Source organism: Herpailurus yagouaroundi, unplaced genomic scaffold (assembly GCF_014898765.1).
Source record: "Herpailurus yagouaroundi ecotype Mexico unplaced genomic scaffold, PumYag 100, whole genome shotgun sequence".
Lineage (NCBI taxonomy): Eukaryota > Metazoa > Chordata > Mammalia > Carnivora > Felidae > Herpailurus > Herpailurus yagouaroundi.
This window is the reverse complement of record NW_024412391.1, coordinates 86,383,776-86,404,319: the sequence shown is the minus strand read 5'-3', so window position 1 is coordinate 86,404,319 and position 20,544 is coordinate 86,383,776. Positions and strand designations below refer to the sequence as shown.

Genomic DNA, 20,544 nt, shown 5'->3' with positions numbered 1-20,544 from the left:
GTGGTGATGGTGGGAGGTGCTTGGAAGGGGGCAGGGGCTCTCAAAGGTTAAGAGAGGAGAGAACGCAAATCTGTATCTACTTCATGTAGGGACATGGAGTGTTGAGGAGTAGGTCATTTCTAGGTCTTACCTGAGTTTAGAGCACTTGTGCCCTTGAATCCCAGCCAGAACTTCCACGGACCTCCCCTAAAATATTCAGAATCTAGACCCCACCCTTGGCATTTCTGAGTTCAGGGTATGTCTCAATCTCTTCCCATGCACACAGGAGGGCCTATTAGTCTGTGTAGGATTCCCAGTGGGCAGGCCACTCCCAGTGGCCTGCCTCCCCCAGTGCCCCTTCTACTTCTGAGGGGGGCCCTCATCATCTCCCATCTAATGTTTCCTTTTCTTTTTCTTTTTTTCTTCTGTCTAATATTTCTTAAGCATATTGCCCATGTTCCGCACCATGTTATCCCAGCTCCCCCCTTCCATTCACATTACAGCTGACTGGACAGGAATGCACACTTCCACATTGGCCAGTCAATCTCTAGTCTGGCCAGTGACCTACAAGGTAGTCTAGAATGCCAAGTCTCAGCCCATCAGGAATTTGAATATGGAGAGTCTGAATTTTGACAGACGTGGAGATGGGCATCAAGATAGAGACGACGGAGACTGAAATAGCAACGGAGTGTTCCTGGGAGGTACATGAGTTGGGAAGATGCGTGGCCTCCAAGGAGATAGAATGGAATACGAGTGAGCCAAAATTATGGGCTAGCCAAAAGTCAACCAACACAATAGAGAAGAGTCACAGGGAGGAGCAGGAGAAGAGAGAGGAGACAGGTTATTAGTCACCCTAGAAGTGGGGACACATGCCTGTCTTCTCCAAGGGGAGAATGACACAGCCTGCAGCTTAGTGATTCACTGTTTTCTCTGATCTCCGAACCTCACTTCCAGGGTGCCACAGTCTGGGCTGCCAGCTGTTTCTGGGATTCTGCAAGATTTCTAACACCTTACTCCCGGCTGTTTCCTTACAAAAAGACCCCCTCATTGGTGCATCTCTTTCCTGCATGGAAGGATCTGAGGAGAAAGGGAAAACAATCCCAGGCCATGCAAATGAGTTTTCTGCAGGGCAATATGATCTCTTTTTCATCAATGCAAAGCTTTTGCTGGATAAAATCTCAGAGCAAGGACTTTAACAATGCTTCAACTGTGCAAGAGAACCCCTCTCTGTCTGGGGGATGCGAATGTCCTAACGGAAGCAATAAGTTAATTCCCAAACAAGTTATTCGTTTCACTCTTTACCCTCAATAGAAGCCTCGGGTGGTCTGAGCAGGAAAATTAACAAGGGCGCTTATCACAGTCACATGGCTCCCCATCACCAGAGGATGATCGGAATCTGGAGAGGTTGCTGGAGATAATAGGGGATTTGCCAGATGAATTTTGGAAAAGCTCCTTAGACCAGGCTTTCTTAAACTGTAGTGTATCTAAGAATCTCCTGGGAATTTTTTTAAGAATGCAGATTCTGTTCAATGTGTCTGGGGTGGGGCCCGAGAGTCTGCTTTTTCTAACAAGCTCCAACAAGAGCTGATGCCATTAGTCTGGGAATGACGCTCAGAGGAGCAGACAGTGATAGGACCCCTGCTGCCTGTGTGAAGAAAAGCCACTCATCGTAACAACATGTCATTAGTGCTCATTAAAATACATGCATGAGTCATGGCCTCTGAGGGTCTGAGAGCAATTCCATGTCACTTGATAGGGAACATAAATGAAGCAGCTCTTAATCCCTTTAGTAAAGAAGAAGATATTTGAAAACTTATCCCCAAATTCCAAAAACTATTAAGAAACTGATGTCAGTATTTTTCTTTCTTAGCAAATTTGTAGTTTCGGGGCTAGAAGAACAGATAGGCTGAAGGACTAGGCAGGAAGGCTGGAGGATACTCAGAGATAATTGCAGCTGGCAGATTTACTTCATGAATAACCCTTAACGTTTCACAATGAGGAAGAGGGGAACCATCCAGAACTCAGTGCATCACATGGAAACAGGTTCCACTTCAGACGATGAGTTTAACACTTCAATCCCTCTCCCTCATACTGACTAATCACACTTGTTTTATAAAACCATGCAAGAAGGTGGTTATCTAATTTGAGTTGTGCAGACTTACTAGTTGTTTCAAAAGACTCAATATTTTTTAATGTTTGTTTTTGAGAGAGAGAGAGAGAGAGAGAGTGGGGGGTTGGGCAGAGAGAGAGGGAGACACAGACTCTGAATCAAAAGATTCTTAAAAGCCTTGGAAGTGACTATGTCCATTGTCTAGGGTGGACCATGGGGAGGGGCGGAGCATACATGGGTTGACTATACACATGAGTGTAAGGACTCCTTCTCAGGTATTGTAGACCATGTACAAGATTACTACCCCCGAAGGGGGGTGAGACTTGATTATGCCTGGGATTGGCTCAGTCTCAAAGTCAACCAGGAGCCCTGCAGATGCCTTTCCAGCCTGCCAGCCATCCACCCACCATCCTTAGAATCCCACCGCCTTCTGTGATATAACCTGGAAAACTACACAAGCCATGGACATTGCCTGCGGATTGTCGAGGGCTGCAGTAGGTACCCTAAAGGTGGTGAGATCATCCTTGGGTCGGATGTTGGCTGAATGCCAGGATGCCATTGGCATTATACTTCAGGAAGTGGACACTCATCTTGGGCACCATGGAGATTTGAGACATTTACCCAATTATCATCCTTATTGCCCCAGGACTTCTGGCAGGATGACCAACTCTTTTTTGTTTGCCTGGAACTTTCCTTGTCTCAGCAGAAGAAGTCACATTCCCCAGGAAATCCCCAGTCACCCGGTGAGGTCTGGGTGGTGAAGAAATCATGTGAGAAGATACAAAAGGAAGAGAAAAGCCCAAGGAGTTTTTCTGGATCCTAACAGTGACTTAGGAATTGGGATTTATTTGCAAAGTTATTCAAGGGAAAAGTATTAGAGGACAGGCTTGCGTGTTAAGACTGATTAGGAAGGTTTTCCTATAATGGGCTGAGCTGCTACTGGAAGGTGTTTTATTTTAATGACCTCACCATTTGCTTTTCAACATCACTGAAATGACAAAGGGAGACATGTTCCCTTGTGTTTGTTTAGTAGATGAGAGCTTGACCATCAACTCCAATCCACTTTTGAAGGTGAGGCCGATAAGAAAATCGTGTAAGAAGCACCAAGAGATAAAAAGAATTAGCACTCTCATTGAACCTACTTAATCAGGCCACAAACCTTAGAATTCATTTTCTGAAACCAAAGGTGTAAAAAGAACCAAATTCCACACTAATCCTAAATTTGATATTTAAAGAAAAGAGAGCCAGAGAAAATCTTGATGGAAGTCCACATTGGACCAGTCACTAACTTCAAGCTCTTAAAACAACCAGGCACTAAAATTCTAAGAATACCAAGCCATAATAAAGATATCATAAGCCTGATTGTTTGGACTCTGACTTTGGCGTCTGTTTTAACCAAGCAAGATTAATTCATGACCTAGGAGCTCCATGAGCTTATGTTTATTTATAATATTCAATATTCCCATAAGCACAAATGTTCCAAATGGAAGGTTGCATTTTGATAATGCCCATTTCTTCATTAAGATTTCATCATGCACCTACATTAGAAAGCCTCTCCCTACACTTTGTTACTTCTGCTTTTTACCTTGTTTATTCCTGCCTTATTTGCTTAATCTTGAGATCCTGGCTCCCAGGCACTCTCAAATTTGAAAGAAGTAAAGTTTGTGCATTAGCGTGTCCTGGGCATGCATGATTTATGAATGGCAGGTTTCCTGGCACAATTTAATGGTATAAGACAGACTTTGTTTTAAACATTAAAGTGAAAGTCACGAAGTGGCAACGCTAGGTGGGATATTAGAACATACAGTGTATAAGAAAGTTTGGGTCAAGAGTTAACCAGTTCTTACGTGGTCAATTTCTTATCTATGGGCTGATGCTCTGGCCATAAGGAGCCCTGACATTTGACCAACTACCAAAAGTACTTTAAATTGTTATTCTGATAACTTATACAATTGAACTCTCACTCTGTAAAAAGACCCCACATTTTTTAATTGCTAAGATTCATATCAATGGAGAAAACAAACACCTTTCAGCAGTCCAAAACCAATTTGTCTTCTTTTTGTTAGGCATCCTAATAATATATTCAGGCCATTTTTCACCATATAATTCTTCCTCTAACAGAATCTTTTGTAAATCAGTCTATCAACCAGTGTTACCAAATCTTTTAAAGAAAAGTGAAAACTTTTATAGTACCAAGAGAACTATACTTCCAGAGTAAAATGAGTCCAGCCATTGTTATACGCCCATGGAATATAAAGCCTCGATATACAAGTCTATCTTTCTCATCATAAAGTATGATCTCAAGTAAAACAATTTCTGTTTAATAATCGTAATTAAAAGTACTTAGTAAGATAATACTTAAATTAAGACTTCCAAATGGTACCTTGTATTTGAGATGTTCCAACCGCTTGCCACAGAAACAAATAATGCCTAACTGTTCTTTGCAGATGGCTATATTGAAGAACTCATGAGATCGTAACTCAGGTCCTCCAATAACAACACAATAATTTTACATCTAAATCTTTGATTTGTTGTGCAATGATTGCTCACAAGTGACTCCAGAAGACCTGAAAGGTTTCAAATCACTGTTGGGAAACAAGGACTGATAAAGCCCATGGTTTGACCAAGCTTGGGATTCACAGACCACTTGAAACTTTGCTGCCTACACAAGCCTTCCATCTCCTCAATAGTGGAAGTAACTCTGAACTACATTCGCCACTGGGCACTTGAGCACCTCAGAGAACACTGGCCAGTGGATTGAGCCCAACATGGCACATGGAGACAATGGGTTACCTTGTAGATTTTGCAATGGCAGAGTCATAATGCCTCCGGCCGCAGCTGCTGCTACCAGCCCTTGGATGTTGGTGAGATTCGCGGTAGGCAGTGTGAGGACCAGTCCTTGTTGTCCTCCTAGCTGTCCGGCCATGTTGAAGGGGATGAGGATAGGCTGGTTGAGGGCTGGCGTGCCTCCCGGCATCACGCCAGCGACAGCAGAGGCTAACTGTTGTGCTGTCAGAAGTGGCTGCAAGGAAACAGATAATCCTAGCTCACTTTCCAGTGGAACCAAGCAGGACATGGCCTTTTAGAGCATTTTCCTTTACTTAAGCAGGGTCAGAAATCTCCTGAACAAGTAGCAAACAAGCATGCTCTATTCCAAAATGAACTAGTAGAAAAAAAATTGAAATCACATTTCATTTATTTCTTTGGAAAATTTCATTTGGTCTGGATTTCTTTTCAGGACGTCAAATACCTTTTAAAGTAATACCTTACACTTATGTATTATACTTCCAATGAATTTTCATTTGATCTTACCCTTATATATTTGAAATTCTCTGCTAATTTGTTCTGTGTTGTTCCAGAAAGAACTCATTGGCATCAGGGGATTTTTTTTTTTTTGGGCTCAAAAGTAGCAATAAAATACTATTTTTTATTTATTAACTTATCAAAAATAATGTAAAAGAGTTACAGCATGCTGGTAAGTCTGTAGTGACACCATTATGTGGATTTAGGACATGTACTCAATCGTAAGTCTTTTGGAAAGTAATTTGGAAATCTATATCAAGAATTGCAAAAATATTCAACCCCTTTTGACTCAGAACATACTCCAGGGATACAGCCCGAAGATATTATTCAAAAAGACAAAGGAGAGGATCCTGGGTGGCTCAATTGGTTAACCATCCAAATCTCGGTTCTGGTTCAGGTCATGATCTCATGGTTCGTGAGTTCAAGCACCACATAGGGCTCTGCGCTGAGAGGGCAGAGTGTGCTTTGGATTTTCTCATTCCCTCTCTCTCTGCCCCTCCTGCTCTCTCTCTCTCTCTCTCTCTCTCTCTCTCTCTCTCTCTCTCTCAGAATACATGAACTTAAAAAATTGTTTAAAAAATTGCAAAAAGACAAAAGATAAATGAAAATATGCATTACATTTTAAAATATATAAATGCTGAAGCATACTTTGTTATAGTACTAAGCCTGACAAGATATAACCTAATCGTTAAAGTGGGTCATTATGGCACCTCTTTAGAAAAATGGAAAATGTTTATAAAATGAGAATACATTAAAAAACTGGATAATCATTAAGCAATGATAATGCAATCATTAAAATGGTGAAGTCGTGTGTGGATGATTAAGATATCTGAAAAAAAAAACTACAGAAAAGCGAAAATATTTGATGTGGCTAATTTAGAAAATCTTTTATAGATGTCTCCTGTTATTACTCTAACATTCCTTGCTCAGTTCATACAACATTCCAAACATATGTTTGTATCCACTATTTATCCAATAGTCATTGTTTGATCTGGAAAGGCAGACTCATCAGTGTGCGCTTTGGGCCCCAGACATGTTTGAGCCCGAGTGTGGGCTTTCCACCAGGATGACCTAGGAGAGATTCTTGTCCTGGTCAGGCCAAATGACTAGAAGGTATTTGATCTTACAGTTCTTTATCTGGCACTTTCGTTGCACCCTTTTGGGGAACCATGTGACACATAATCCCATGTCTATTTTTCTTCTAGTGGAACCAATACAAAACTCTTACTGTGGGGTTTCAACTTCTGTGTGTTTAATACAGAATGATTCCATAAAGTAAGAGGTAATTAAATACAGGCATAGCACAAAGCCTAATAAATTATAGCCGGGCACTATTCTAATATTGCTGTGCATGTGTTAGTGCAGTTGTCCTGCCAATGAGATCCAGAGAGATTAGTAACTTGCCCCAAGTCCCATATCTGGTGATTGTGGGGGGTTCATGTGAGGGCAGACTGCTTCAGAGCCCATGGCTCGCCCCTTTCTCACCATCCCCTCTCAATACACAGAACTGTTTTAGAGAGGGATGAAGGGAGGAGGGCTGAACCCACCCTCTGGCCACTGCCTACAGCAACCCTGCATAGCTCCTTCCAGGGAGGCTTCTGGACAAGCCCTGGGACATCAAGTAGCCTGGTTTTAGACAACTGGTCCAGACTCCACAGGCCTAGCTCCTGATGTATTTGTTAGACTCTACTCAATTTACAAAGTAACTGTCTCTCTTTAAAAAAAAATAAATAAAATTGGGAGTGCCTGGGTGGCTTAGTCGGTTGAGCGTCCGACTTCGGCTCAGGTCATGATCTCAGTTTGTGAGTTTGAGCCCTGCATCAGGCTCTGTGCTGACAGCTCGGAGCCTGGACCCTGCTTCGGATTTTGTGTCTGCCTCTCCCATGCTCATGCTCTGTCTCTCCCTGTCTCTCAATAATAAGTAAAAATGTTAAAAAAAATTTTTTTAATTACTCTAAAGACAAAATAAACGTATTTTTTAGGAATAAGTACAAAATTATAAACTGGTGCTCAGATCGCTGATGTGACACCACTGTCAACAGTAACATCATAATAAGAAGGAAGGAAAATGACTGGTTCTTAGACTGTACAGGACACAGAGTTGGGGGTTTGAGCACGTAGTATTTTTTTTTTTTTTTTAATTGAATCCTCGGGGTTAAAGCAGGGCATGCCTTCTCCCTTTGTCACAATGCCCACCCACGCTTCTCACTGTCTGGGTCTGTCATTCACTTATCTGACCCGGAGGCATGAGTTTGTCAGCCCTGGTATGTTCACACACGCGCACACGCACATACACACGCACACAGTGTCACAAGCATGAAATCAGAAAAGGTATGGCCGGAAGAAGTCGTCTTCCAAGATTCCCAGTAGAATCCTCTATGGGCTTCCATAGGCGAAGAGACACCTCCCCAGGCTTTCTGTCCTTGAGCACCAAGGCATCGTGGTGCTCAGACATTAGGACCCGAGACAGACATTAGGACTTGGTGGCAGCTGGAACAAGAAAGCCAAGACCACCACCCAAGCCCTTAAACTTGGGTTTTCAAGTCTTCAATTGGTGAGCCCTCAAAGTGATGAAAGTGATTAATTTTCAGGAACAACCATGACAGCAAAAGAGAGGGAAATGCTCACATATGAGCTTCTTTTCCCATAAAAGCAGGTGAACTCTGAAAGCTTTCACATTAAATGACAGAGATAAAAAAAAACAAACACCAAAAAACAATAATAGCAAAGAGCCCAGCTTTTATAATTGTGTTCTACATCTCCATATAACCACACCAGGCTGCAAGAAACAAATATTGGACTTTAAAAAATAATGAATGTATTTCTTTATTAATGCAAGAGCTGTATGTGATGTACAGTATTGTCAAACCCAATAAGCTGAACTTGCATTAAAATTGCATTAACTTTTTTATATTAAATCACATCTTGTATTTCAAAAATGGCTATCGTAAGGTTGAAATAACTTAATTTTCTTCACACTCCAGTCATTAAAGTTTTACTTTCTAGAAGGCTGCATAGTAACCAACATGGTTGAAGTGGATTTCAAGGGAAAAAAAATATTCCAAATGATTAAAACCAATATTTCCTTTAAAAAGAGAGTTCTGTGAACACTTTTTTTCTTGATGGTATTTAATAAATAATGTAGTCACACAGTTTCCCATACGAAAATTTATCGCCATGTGTGCTCTGTTGGAGTTGATTGGATTTAACTCATTATTTATTTGGTTATTTATGTGGTTGAACCACCCTAAACGCAGCCCTAATGGAAAGTAGTTGAGAGATACTGACCTGTGGCCCAACCGGGAAAGGGAGGTGGGTCTGACTGCCTTGGTGTTGGTCAGGAGTGCCTGGGTCTGATAGTGCTGGGTTTCCTCTGGCCCCTGGAATTCAAAACAGAAGCACTCCCTTAATATAAGATCCAGCCCGGGAATGCACATGACCCCGTTTTCCTGTGATGTCACATAACATTAAGGTACAGACATGCCAGAGTGGTTTATCAATAGCTCCAGTGCTCAAATCACTTGTCAACTGCATAAATTATGCTAACGGATATTCAGGATGGCCAGTCATTCCGAGAGGGAGAAGGCTGTGATGGGGGGGAACGCGACACCATCATCAGCCGCACTAACAGGCTTGCGTGAGCCATCATTTTGCATGGGGGATGCCAATGCGTTGCATGGGTGGGAGACTGCCTCCTTTATGCACAGGCGGGCAACAGCTAATCTAATTTCCCAAAGCCAGAGAAAGCGTGATCCCAGACATGACCAAGTACATCTATATTATCCCCTAATATAGCTTCATACCCTTAAGCCTTTTCTCCAGGCACATTTCAGACACCAAATCTCAGGAATGTGTTTTCCTAAAGACAGACTTTTGCAATCACCTTAGGTGATACCCTGAAGAGCATGTGGGTCTCCTGAAGCAAGTTTTCTGGATGCTAATTGAAACAGCATGAATTCCTCGCTAAGTCCAGGGACACCCCCCCCGCTATGCTAAGCACAGGACACAACTCACTTCCTTTGCTTGGAATCCTGTTGGACTCCAAAGCATGAAAAATGAAATGCCACCAAAAGAGCAAGTCTTTCAAACCTTGGGTTTTTTTTTTTTTAATTGTTTTTAAATGTTTATTTTTGAGAGAGAAAGAGACAGAGTGCGAGCAGGGGAGGGGCAGAGAGAGAGGGAGACACAGTATCCAAAGCAGGCTCCAGGCTCTGAGCTGTCAGCACAGAGCTGGACATGGGGCTCGAACTCATGAACCATGAGATCATGACCTGAGCTCAAGTCGACGCTTAACTGACCGAGCCACCCAGGTGCCCCCAGACCTTCTTAAACAGTACAACATCTCTGTCTGTGCTTCTGGCCGTTGTTTCAGGACAGACCGGAGCAGGAGCGCAGTGGCAGTAACAATAAATAGATGAATAAGTAAGCAAAACAAAACAAAAAAAATAAATAAATAAAGCTAGCAGCAATTTTTGAAGGGTTTTACTTGGTAACTTTTGTTTTCTTGGTGGTTGAAATCCAATTCCAAGCCACCCTTAACGAGATCCTCTTTCCTGATGTTTGTCCTATGAATAGCAATTGGAAAAGACAATTCAAACCCTGTTTACTGGCAGGCCGTGGACGACCAAGAAAAAAAGATGATTCTGTCACGCTTATAAATTTTAAAGAAGGTATTATTGGCTCATTTAAAACAAATTCTTCTATATATTCTCCAAAGGGACAGACTTATAAATAATGGAAATGTGGGAAAAAAATACTCCAGCACATTAAGCTACAAATAAAATTGACTGCTACATATTATTCAATTGACTTCTATCTCCACTGTGAGGTGTCAATCATAACCACATTTTATAATAGGATTAAGGAATAAATGTGCAAAGCCATTATGCAGAACTCTGAAAATCTGATTAATTTGTAATATTTTTTTTGTGCAGAAAGTCAGGAATGGACATTGCTTGGGGAATACGTACAAGCATTCTATTGAAATTCCTAAATTGATTTGGAACAAACTAATAAAAACACAGACTTGCTGACATTTTATAAAGTGAATTCTGTCAAAATATGTTTGGCATTTTAATGATCGCTGTCATTTAATAACAAGGGTAAGATGACCCATCATAAGATGCCAACAATTTCCTCATAATGTGCAGGAGACCTTTCTTCTAAATTTTTTATATGCGATTTACTCATTATGCTTGAGTAGCAGGGCACTTTAAACTGTGCACTATGCGGGGTGAATCTCATATGTTCTGTTCTTGTAGAACTAAGTCCAATTTCACCTTAAAATTCTCAGTAGAGCTTTATGGACTTTTATTGACCAAACCCAGCTCCCTAAGTGTGGTGTTTGGTCACTTAGGTATGTTCTCAAACAGCTAAAAATCCACTTTGGTGTAGTTTTTGAAGACACTTTAAAATTTGGGGTGGTTTCCTCATACTCACAGGGCATGGATTTTTACGCCAGACAGAGAAAGGAAAGTTTTACAAAACAAAGGAAAGGAGAAAGCCCCCTTTTCCACAATAAAAACGTGTGTATGTCTTAATTAAAAAAAAAAAAAAAATTTCTATACTGTGTCAGGCCCTCCTGCCTCAAATTTCTTTCACGTGAACCAGGCTCACTTTTGGACCCTGTTCGTAATGATATGCCGTCGTAAGGTTTAGGATCTGGCCCATCCAGGCATTGTGTCATCAACACAGCGTGCTTGCTGCCCGTAACTTTACACCGATTACATTTGCTTACATTTTATTCTTTGTTGCTGGAGGCCCTCACCAGCACACGGCAGCTTGTTTTGAGGCTGGTTATTCTCAGAAACCATGTTCAGCGCAGTACAGGGCAATTCCACACAATTTCATGTGTAAAATGAAGTCTTTCACAGGCTTTAGAGGAGATTATGTATGCTCTCCTGCTTGGATCAGAAAGTAATGTTTCTTCTTAATGCGCATCTCCATTTTCCCGAAACACATGTATCATGCTTAACCTTGTAGGACCATAAACTCATCTGTCTGCTCGGAAGGCAGTTCCCAAATTGGGGGCCTTATCGGAGCCAGAGGGGGGAATCCAGCAGTCAGAATGAATAGATGACACTGGCGAAGGGTTTCTAAGAGATTTGAAGCAGCACTTAGCCACGCGTTAGCAGAGATTTGAGGTCACCTATTTCCACGGCCAGGGATGTGAAAACATGAACTTAAACGGGCTGGGCAGGTTCCTCCGATCAGGATCCTAGGAAACATGCTACCTCTCTTGGAGAGCAAGGATATCCAGAAAGCTCACTGTGACCTGTTCCGAATTTAGTAGCCTGCACTTTTCAGGCAGTGACTGCGAGCTTCAACAGAGCAGACTCACCACTGCACACCCAGGCCCTGATGCAGGCGTGTCATTTGCATCGATTGAATGTAATCAGTGGAAAGAGAGATTTGGCTTTTAATTTGGGGGTGGTAGAATTCCTATAAGATAGGCACTGGCATCCACCTGACTGTTTACTAGTGGTTAGTATAAACCTTGGAAATATCTTTAAATTATTAGCTTATTGGCAAAGTCCATCTCAATTCCAATTTAGATACAAAAAGCAGTTTGGTGTAGGGTGCCTGGGTGGTTCAGCTGGTTGAGTGTCCGACTCTTAATTTCAGCTCAGGTCGTGATCCCATGGTCGTGGGATCAAGTCCTGTGTTGGGCGCCATGCTGAGCATGGAGCCTGCTTAAGAGTCTCTCTGTCTCCCCCGCTCTGCCCCTCTCCCCCACTTTCTCTCTCTAAAATAAAATAATAAAATAAATATAATTTTAAAAAGAAAAAGCAGTTTGGTGTACAGGTTTCAAGCAAGGGCTCTTTTAAATTTTAAACTCTGCCTGGGTTTACCTCTGCCACTTAACCAGGTATGTGAACTTAGACTTGTTTTCCAACTTTTTTATGCATCAGCTATCTCCTGTAAACGTTCAAAATAATAACAGGGCCTCCCTCATAGGGTTGCTGTTGTAAGGACTAAATGAGCACATGTATTTATGAATTTCTTGGAACAGTGCATGTTTGTCACATACGTGCTAATTCTGTTGACTACTATTACTTAATAAGCTTCAATTTGTAATTTAATGTATTTAATATTATTCAATTTGCCCATAACATTCACCTGCCCCGAGTCAACTCAATACCTACTCCAGTCCCTATATGTGCATGCTACCTTAACTGTGCTACCCTAACTGTGTACTCCGTACCATTTGGTGAATGTTTGCTACTGAACTTTAAGAGCCTACGAAGCTAGACATTTACATATAACATGTCCTTCAGTCCATGATAATGTGATCAGAAAATATGGCAAAACAATACTGGCACACAGCTTTCAAATTCTCAGACCAGGGCTTAGACCAGTAGTTCCTGCCCAGGCTGAGAATCTTGGGTTCGTGGAATTTCTTGGACACAGGGGTTCACATTGCTCATGAGGCGATGGACGAAACAGCCCAGGGGTGGCGGTGGCTCCCATGTGCATTTTATAAAACCCACCAGTGATTGAGGACCACGGGGTGGGGGGTGGGACAACAGTGCTGTCGATGCTGCCCACGCAAATCTGAATCTCCTTCCACTGAGGAACCATATATGATTAGTTCTGTGAATAGCAGAGTAGCATCAGCTGGCATTGCCTCCTTGCCTGCCAAGTGTCTTCACCTGGAAGATTCTTCCATCTTATCCTGGTTGGCTTCTAGCTTAGCAAGGGGAAGAATCATCTCAGATACATCTATTTTGTAATTATGATTTGTTCACAGGTAGTCCAAGGAGTGTAAAAACGGATTTTAAAGGGATCATAATATAAAATTCTAAATAGCTACACAATAGGAGTCAGTTCTCTGTATATACAGGGATCCCTAGCATAAGTCTGCTATGGAAAGGAAAGGTCATAAATGGTGAAGACATTGAAAGACTGATTAGGAGTTATGCTAAGATAAAACTTATTTTTAACTGTTAAGATGTTTGCTTGCCAGAGCACTGGTTCATTCAACACCATCTTCCGGGTGTCAATCTCACATCTGAAATCTGCAAGGCTGTCTGCAGATCTCTCTGCTCTGGAGGGACCAGACTGTCCACAGAACTGAGAGGGGGACACCCAGATCCTGGTCTCCTCCCTTTGGCCCCTTCCTCAGGGGACAGCCTTGCAAGCTCCACGCTCCCACCCAGCTCAAGCTGTGAGCTCCTGAATGACCGGCACTGTGTTCCTCATAGCAGGTTAGTTTTCTTTTGCAAATTCTCTTCCTCTTCCCTACTCCCCTTCCTCCCCCTCCTCCCCTTTCTCCTCCTCCTTCTCCTCCTTCTTCCTCTTCCTCTTCCTCCTCCTCTTCTCCTCCTCCTCCTCCTTTTCCTTCTTTTTCTTTTTTGGGTACGATGCATTTTCATTAAATAAGGCAAGCCAAGGCTTGGCACCTCTCAGTTACTCTGTTAAGTAAAAAGGGGGACATTCCACTGGTGTATTAAATGCTCCCAGCCCCCCAGCCCTTTTGGGAGTTGGCTTTTGCAAATACGTAATTTTAAGAAACAAAAAATCACTTTTAATCCTGAGAGGGTGTGGTCTTTTCTGGAGCCTTACCCCATTGCTTTGCAAAGAGGATACAAGGTCAGGATGGACTGAGAAGGAACTAGAATTGCAAATGCAAATTGTTCATCCAGAATAAACCAGTTCCACTTTCTCCCACCTGGTGGGCCTTCTTCTCATGTTCAGGGCATAAGATTCTCTTGTTAGCGATCAATGCATTTTTAACAAATGGGTTTCTTCAGAGAGAGGGTTTGGGCTTCTGTCCTCTATGCATTAGCATAGACATAATTGCATGAAGGTCACAGGGATCTATCAGCTTTTTCCGGTGTTCAGACCTCCCTTAACCACTGTTTGCAGTTTTCACCAGCAAGTGAGGTGATGCAAAGGTTGCTTATTATAAGATGGATTGTTGAATGCATTATTATTTCATGTTGAGCATGTGAACCCAACTAAGCGGGGCAGAGGTTTCTCTAAATGAAACTTCCCTTTCTTTCAATTTCTTCAAGATCACCAAATGCCAAGGAAGGAGTGGAGGTGTCTATAAAAATCTTTTTTAGAGCCACTGCCACTGTTTGCCACTGTGGTGGCCAGTCAGGATTTCTTTAGGATACTGGCCACACACATATTTATGTACAGACCCCTAGCCAGACCCCTGGTGAAACTGGAGACTCTAAAGTAATAAGACACACTTGAAAAGTAAATGTTCATTTGTTCACATAAGGGTTTGTATGTTTTTCCGGGTCCTGTTGATAAGTACTTACAACTCCACTCATTGAGGCCTGGAGAACAGAGAAGGTCTGATGACATTCATGTGAAAAATGAATTTCTTTACTTTTCTAGTAGGTGACTTCCCAGGCCTCCAGTGGAGGGAAATCCAGTTTTCTTTGAGGGAGGGGTCTAGGTGCTCAGTGGTCCTCAATGCTGATATTTATTTAAAAATTGCACATGTGCGTGGGGAGTCAAAGGGAGATTTGAGATATCTCGATAAAGCATAATGAGAAATCCTAGAAGTCCCTTATTTGGACTTGATTATCTTGAAGATGTTTTTGTAATATCTACCAAAGTATTGAAAAATTGCTTCCGTTCTGCACGTAGACTTAGTCTATCCATGCTGTAGAATCGTTCAAAGACATATTTTCTTCCTCTCTTGGAATTTACTAAATCTCCCTCCCATCTTTTCCCAACAATTGTTTATCATTTGTTTTCTTATCCATCTAATAAAAGCAAAGCTGAACTCCTGTGATATCCAGGCCAGTAAAGTTCTCAACTTCTATAAATGCTTCCTCCCAGAAAACAGAGGAAAAGAGAGAGAGAGAGAGTCATCAAACACACCTAAGCAAAATTCCATGACTTACTACTGGCATACAGAGAACTTTGGGGTACGGATTCCACAAGAAGAGCAGTTCTTCCAGGGAGAAGACTTTTTCTAACTCACCTTTGCATTTCCAGGAGGCCAGCTCTTTAGCCTGTATGTATATATGTGTGGGTATGAAAATATCCATGCATGTTGGTGTTTCAATCCATGGCATATGGGTGGACCCAAGGGATTGCAACCTCCTTGCTGGCATGAGCTAAACACCTCGATCAGGGGTAGTCTGAAGCCTCTGGTCAGTCCTACACTGAGCACGTGACCCTTGCTACACCTGACCCAGGCTTCCAAGAAAGGCATAAAGGAGAAAGTGACAGCCATAGTCAGGCTTCCAGGGGTCCTGGGGCACCAGGAGCATGGAACAGGTCCTGAGGAAGTGAGGAGATAGCAGCTGGACCTCCAGAGGCTCAAACCCCCACCCACATGCTTTTGTTGTCCCATCAGACTTTGCCTACAAGACACAATTTCAAAGATAAATGATTAAGAATTGGAAGACAGTGACCTTGGAGCGCTAATATGCACATTCGGGACTCTGCTGGGGTTCAGAGCCCTGTGTGCCTACAGAAGATACCAGGCCCATGAAGCGCTCCCTGCCCTTGGCTCACTGTCAGCTGCCACTGACTCAGTTTCCACACAATTTTGGCTTGATGGTTTTCTATCAAGGGACTTCCTTATAAAGGGTCCCCAAATTTTGAAAGTGGCACCTAAACCTACAATGGGGAGCCATTTTTTTCCAAATCAATACAAATTCTGAAAATAGCATTTGTGCCTACAGAGGAATTTAGATATGGTCTCTTTCCCCAATAGGAAATTGAACTTACAAATCATCCATTCATCTGCTATACGTCACTACCAATCACCACATAAATATACTATTTGACAGAAAATTAAGATGAAGCATTGTTTTGTTTTCTATGACTTCCTAGTTACCTATGCTTAAAATGGAAAGTCAGGGTATGAATCCCAAAGGGAAATAATATAGAAGATGTCACATGTCAGGGCACCTGGATGGCTCAGTCGGTTAAGTGTCTTGACTCTTGATTTTGGCTCAGGTCACGATCTCATGGTTTGTGAGTTCGGGCCCCGTGTCGGTCTCTGTACTGGACGTGGATCCTATTTGGGATTCTCTCTCTCCCTCTCTGTCTGCCCCTCCCTTGCTCAAGTGCTCTCTCTCTCTCTCTCTCTCTCTCAAAATAAATAAATAAACTTAAGAAAAAAAGATGTTCTGTGTCTTTCCTCAGCTGTAGACCTAGCTTTCTAACAGTGTTGTGCTTTCACGAACAAAAACCACAGCCTTTCCCTTCTGACTGGCTACCGGACCATCATCAAGCTTGACAACAAGGGGACATGATCTAAATACTCCAGGGCAATATGATGGGCCTTGTGTTGAAGTTCTCCCACATTAGCTACCCATGGTACAATATGCAAGAATGTCTAAGAACTGACCATAAATGTGCTTGAAAAAATGGTCAAAGCTGTTAAATACTGTGCCTCAAATTTTTGGTACAAGCTTAGGTGAAAATGTGTGTGTGTGTGTTTGTGTGTGTGTGTGTGTGTGTACATGCACACACCCATGTGTGTTCATGTGTGTTCTGGAGTGGGAAGAGGCAAAAGGGGGGGAAGCTAGTGTACTTTTTCTCGCCTATCACCTGTGCTGTAGTGTTGTGCCATTCAGGTGGTGTGCGGTAGAGGCCAGTGTAGTTCTTGCTGCAATATCTCATCCTCCAGCCTTTTCTAGCAATATGTGGGTTTGTTTTCTAATACCTGCAAAGCTTCTCTGTGGCCTTACAGGCCTGTGGGGCTGCCCCACCAAAAGTCTCATCAGGAGATCTTAAACTGTGTCAGTGTATTGAGGCTCTTAGCTGAGCAGCCCCACATAGATACCTGGAAACCCAAGCCTGAAGGGGAAGGGGGGCGGCAAATAGAAATTGCTGTGTCACGGGGTACCTGGGTGGCTCAGTTGGTTAGGCAACCGACTTCAGCTCAGGTCATGATCTCGTGGTTTGTGGGTTTGAGCCCCGTGTCAGGCCCTGTGCTGACAGCTCAGAGCCTGGAGCCTGCTTCAGATTCTGTGTCTCCCTCTCTCTCTGCCCCTCCCCAGCTCACACACTGTCTCTCTCTATCTCAAAAAATGAATAAAACGTTAAAAAAATTAAAAGAGACAGAAATTGCTGTGTCATGATCACATAGGCCCAACATCCTGGCTCCAGACTGAAGTTTCATGGATACCACAAGGGTAGATCATCCCCCACTCCTCCTCTGAGACCCTAGATGCCTTCCAGAGGCCTGAACTCAGCACAACCCTTCAGCGGCAAGGAGGTTGCTGATCTAATGTTCTGAATATGATTTCACCATGAGCTACAACAGAATAAACCATTATTTTGAGTGGAAATGATAGCCTCTGGGTACAGTCGCTTCTGACAAAACATGAATGCTACAAGATCTCGGAGACGCCCAGTGCAGAAACTTGTGGTCATCCATCTGCAGTGGTCGCATTTGTGATGGCAAAGATCAGGTGGTTGGGTGGTCACCAACCACTGACTTACCCAGACTCTGAGATTTCACACAGCAGTCAAATTGAAGGAGCACGTTAATAATTGTGTGAACAGAAAGATCTCAACATTTCATTTTGCCAAGCAAAAATACCTTTCAGAACTGCCATGAGCTGTCATTATCAGATAACAAAGGCATTTGAATGCCCTTCTCTCACCCTGAAGGGTGTGTTTACATTTAAAAGACAATCTTTTAAATAGAAAAAATTTAGTTTAATGAAAAATTCACTGCGTTGCATTTTTTCCCCATTATCTGTGAAGTGTGTGTTTAACATTAGGGGACACTAGTCGGTCACAGAGCATTGGGGAGTTTCTCATTGACATGGTAGGGTTTGAGGATCAGGATGTCTCTGCTTACGCTCCTCCAGAAACAGACTATGTCTGACAAACACTCTGAAAATTTTTCTTCTTGGAATAACTAATTCCTCTTTTCCCTCAATTCTTTTTTCTAGAGACACCAATATAATTTTCTTTATATCTATAAAGTTCTATGTGCTAAGTAATACATTAATTTCTTTATATATATTGTTTAATCAGCCCTTACAATAACCCTATAAGGTAAGCTTATGATTATTGTGTCCATTTATACAGGAAACTAAACTTTATAGAGATTAACTCACTATTACTCACGTAACAAGTAAGTGACAGAGAGGCAACCATATCCCAGGTCATCTGATCAATAGAAGGCCCTTGTCTTGATCAGCTAGACTATCTACCACTCAAATATCTCATAATACCTACCGTTAACTGAATACTTACTGTGGGCCAGCCACTGTGCTCTGTAATTTATATAATTTTCTCATTTAATCTCTATAGTAACCCCTATATTAGTAGTATTATCATTCCCATTTTACAGATGTGTAAACTAAGGTTTAGGCAGGTTAAATAACTCGCTTATGGTCACGCAGTTAGTGAGGGATAGCATCAGGATTTGAACCCAGTTCTGTTAGACTCCAAGGCTACACTACCTTATAATGTCAAATGCCAAGTGTTTTAGGGAGATAGAACATAATAAATCCCCAATGCCGTGACAGAAACCATGTTTTTCAGGTATTTTCCTAGTGGAACTTGGCTCTGGAGACCTCTAGGTTCCAGATCTGGGAAAGTGGGTGACGGAGGCATGGAAATGGCACAGGATGAGAGGAGGGTGAAGGGTGGATCCCACCAGACGTGAGCTTTTTCTGTGCCCCATTTCCTCCCAGACAGACTCTGACAAATTCCTAAGAACTAAGCACCCCCATATTCTTTAAAATAATGTTCATCATGAGCTACAGGACAGCTGCATTCTTAGTTTAGGGTCTACATGCTGAAGGCATGATCTCTGGGCCGGCAGCTTTGGCATCACCAGACACCTTGTTAGAAAGGCGCACAGGTCCCAGCGCATCCAGGTCTGAGATCCACTGAACCGGAACCTGCGTGTTGTAACAAAATCCCCGGGTGATTTACACCCACAGTAAAGTGTGAGAAGTACTGGCTTTGTGTTTGTAAGTCCTTCCTTCCCTTCCTCCCTGCTTCCTTCTTTTCTCCTTCCCTTCCTCTCTCTTCCCCTCATCCCTTCCTTGTTTCCTTTCCCCTTCCTTCCTCCCCTCCCTTCCTTCTTTCCTTCCTTCCTCCCTCCCTCCCTTACTTTACTTGGGTGGCATTCAAACACAAATATACCAGAAGATGCTTAATTTCCATCAGACACTTGCAGTAGACTATCATATCCTTGCTCACAGAAGTCGGGGCAGGAAAAGAACACATTCAAGAGGAACGCTCCATCACAGTAACAACCCTCCACAACCCCACCCCCCACCATCCTGCAACCCAGTGGGAGGACTCCTGGCAAAAAGAGGTTCACAGCAGGAAGAGCAGGTCCTACATTCTTAAAGGGAAGCATATTTATCCTGTTTAAAACACAACAAAACCGATGCCAAATGTAGCCCCACATTCTAGCTTTGTGATTTATGGCAATTTTCCTGACACTTCCTCCGTCTATAACCACATCTTCGCTTTTCCATTTGTGAGGATCCATGAAGATAAGAGTCTGGTCGATCCATTTCAGTTATTTACTCTCAGAATACCACATCCTTTGCAAAAGTAGCCAGAGTGCCACTTTAAAAAGGGGGAATAAAAATTTTAAATCTCTTAAAGCTGAAATAAAACTGTGTTTCTGCAGATACTTGGAAAGGGTGGCATTTGCGATCGCTCTTGCGTGCAACTCAAGATTGGTGGGAAGTGGGGTCATTTAGACCTCAGCAAAGGACAGGAAGGAAATACCCCTGAGGAACTGCCTCACACATAATTGTAGCGTCACCCCTAGTTAGCAACCCCTTATGGTAACAGAGCCTTTGTGCTAGGAAGAGAAGGATGCTGTCTAGCTCATTATACACAAGTTACCAGACGCTACCAAACCTTCTTCAGAGATTGGGTAACAAAAGATCGCAGCTGTAATGAGATTAAGCAGATCCAGAATATAAAAATGCAAATGAATGCCCCATCAATAGATTGTCGGTTAGATTTTTTTTTTCCCCTGACAGTTGGTTGTAAAAAACCAAACAGCCAAACATCTAGTCCAATTCATGGGTCCATGACCATTTTTCTCTCACTTAGTCTATTTATCTCTTAGCATTACTGTAATTGAAAAAGTACTATTGCTAAAAGATGCCATTAACTTGAGTGCATTCATAGAGTGTTATATCACTAATAGACTTAGGTCATATTCTTTTATCCTTTTAGCA

The 20,544-nt window shown here is 42.4% G+C and overlaps 1 protein-coding gene across 1 annotated transcript in view; it reads right to left on the bottom strand.

The window, feature by feature from the left end:
• The window catches only part of POU6F2 (POU class 6 homeobox 2), a 470,270-nt gene that overhangs the window by 258,998 nt on the left and 190,728 nt on the right, over nt 1-20,544 (bottom strand). Inside the window, exons 3-4 of the mRNA XM_040471600.1 lie at nt 8,681-8,772; nt 4,883-5,111 (exon numbers count right to left, since the gene is read on the bottom strand). Coding sequence (XP_040327534.1) covers nt 4,883-5,111; nt 8,681-8,772 — 321 coding nt within the window. The remainder of the gene's footprint in view (nt 1-4,882; nt 5,112-8,680; nt 8,773-20,544) is intronic.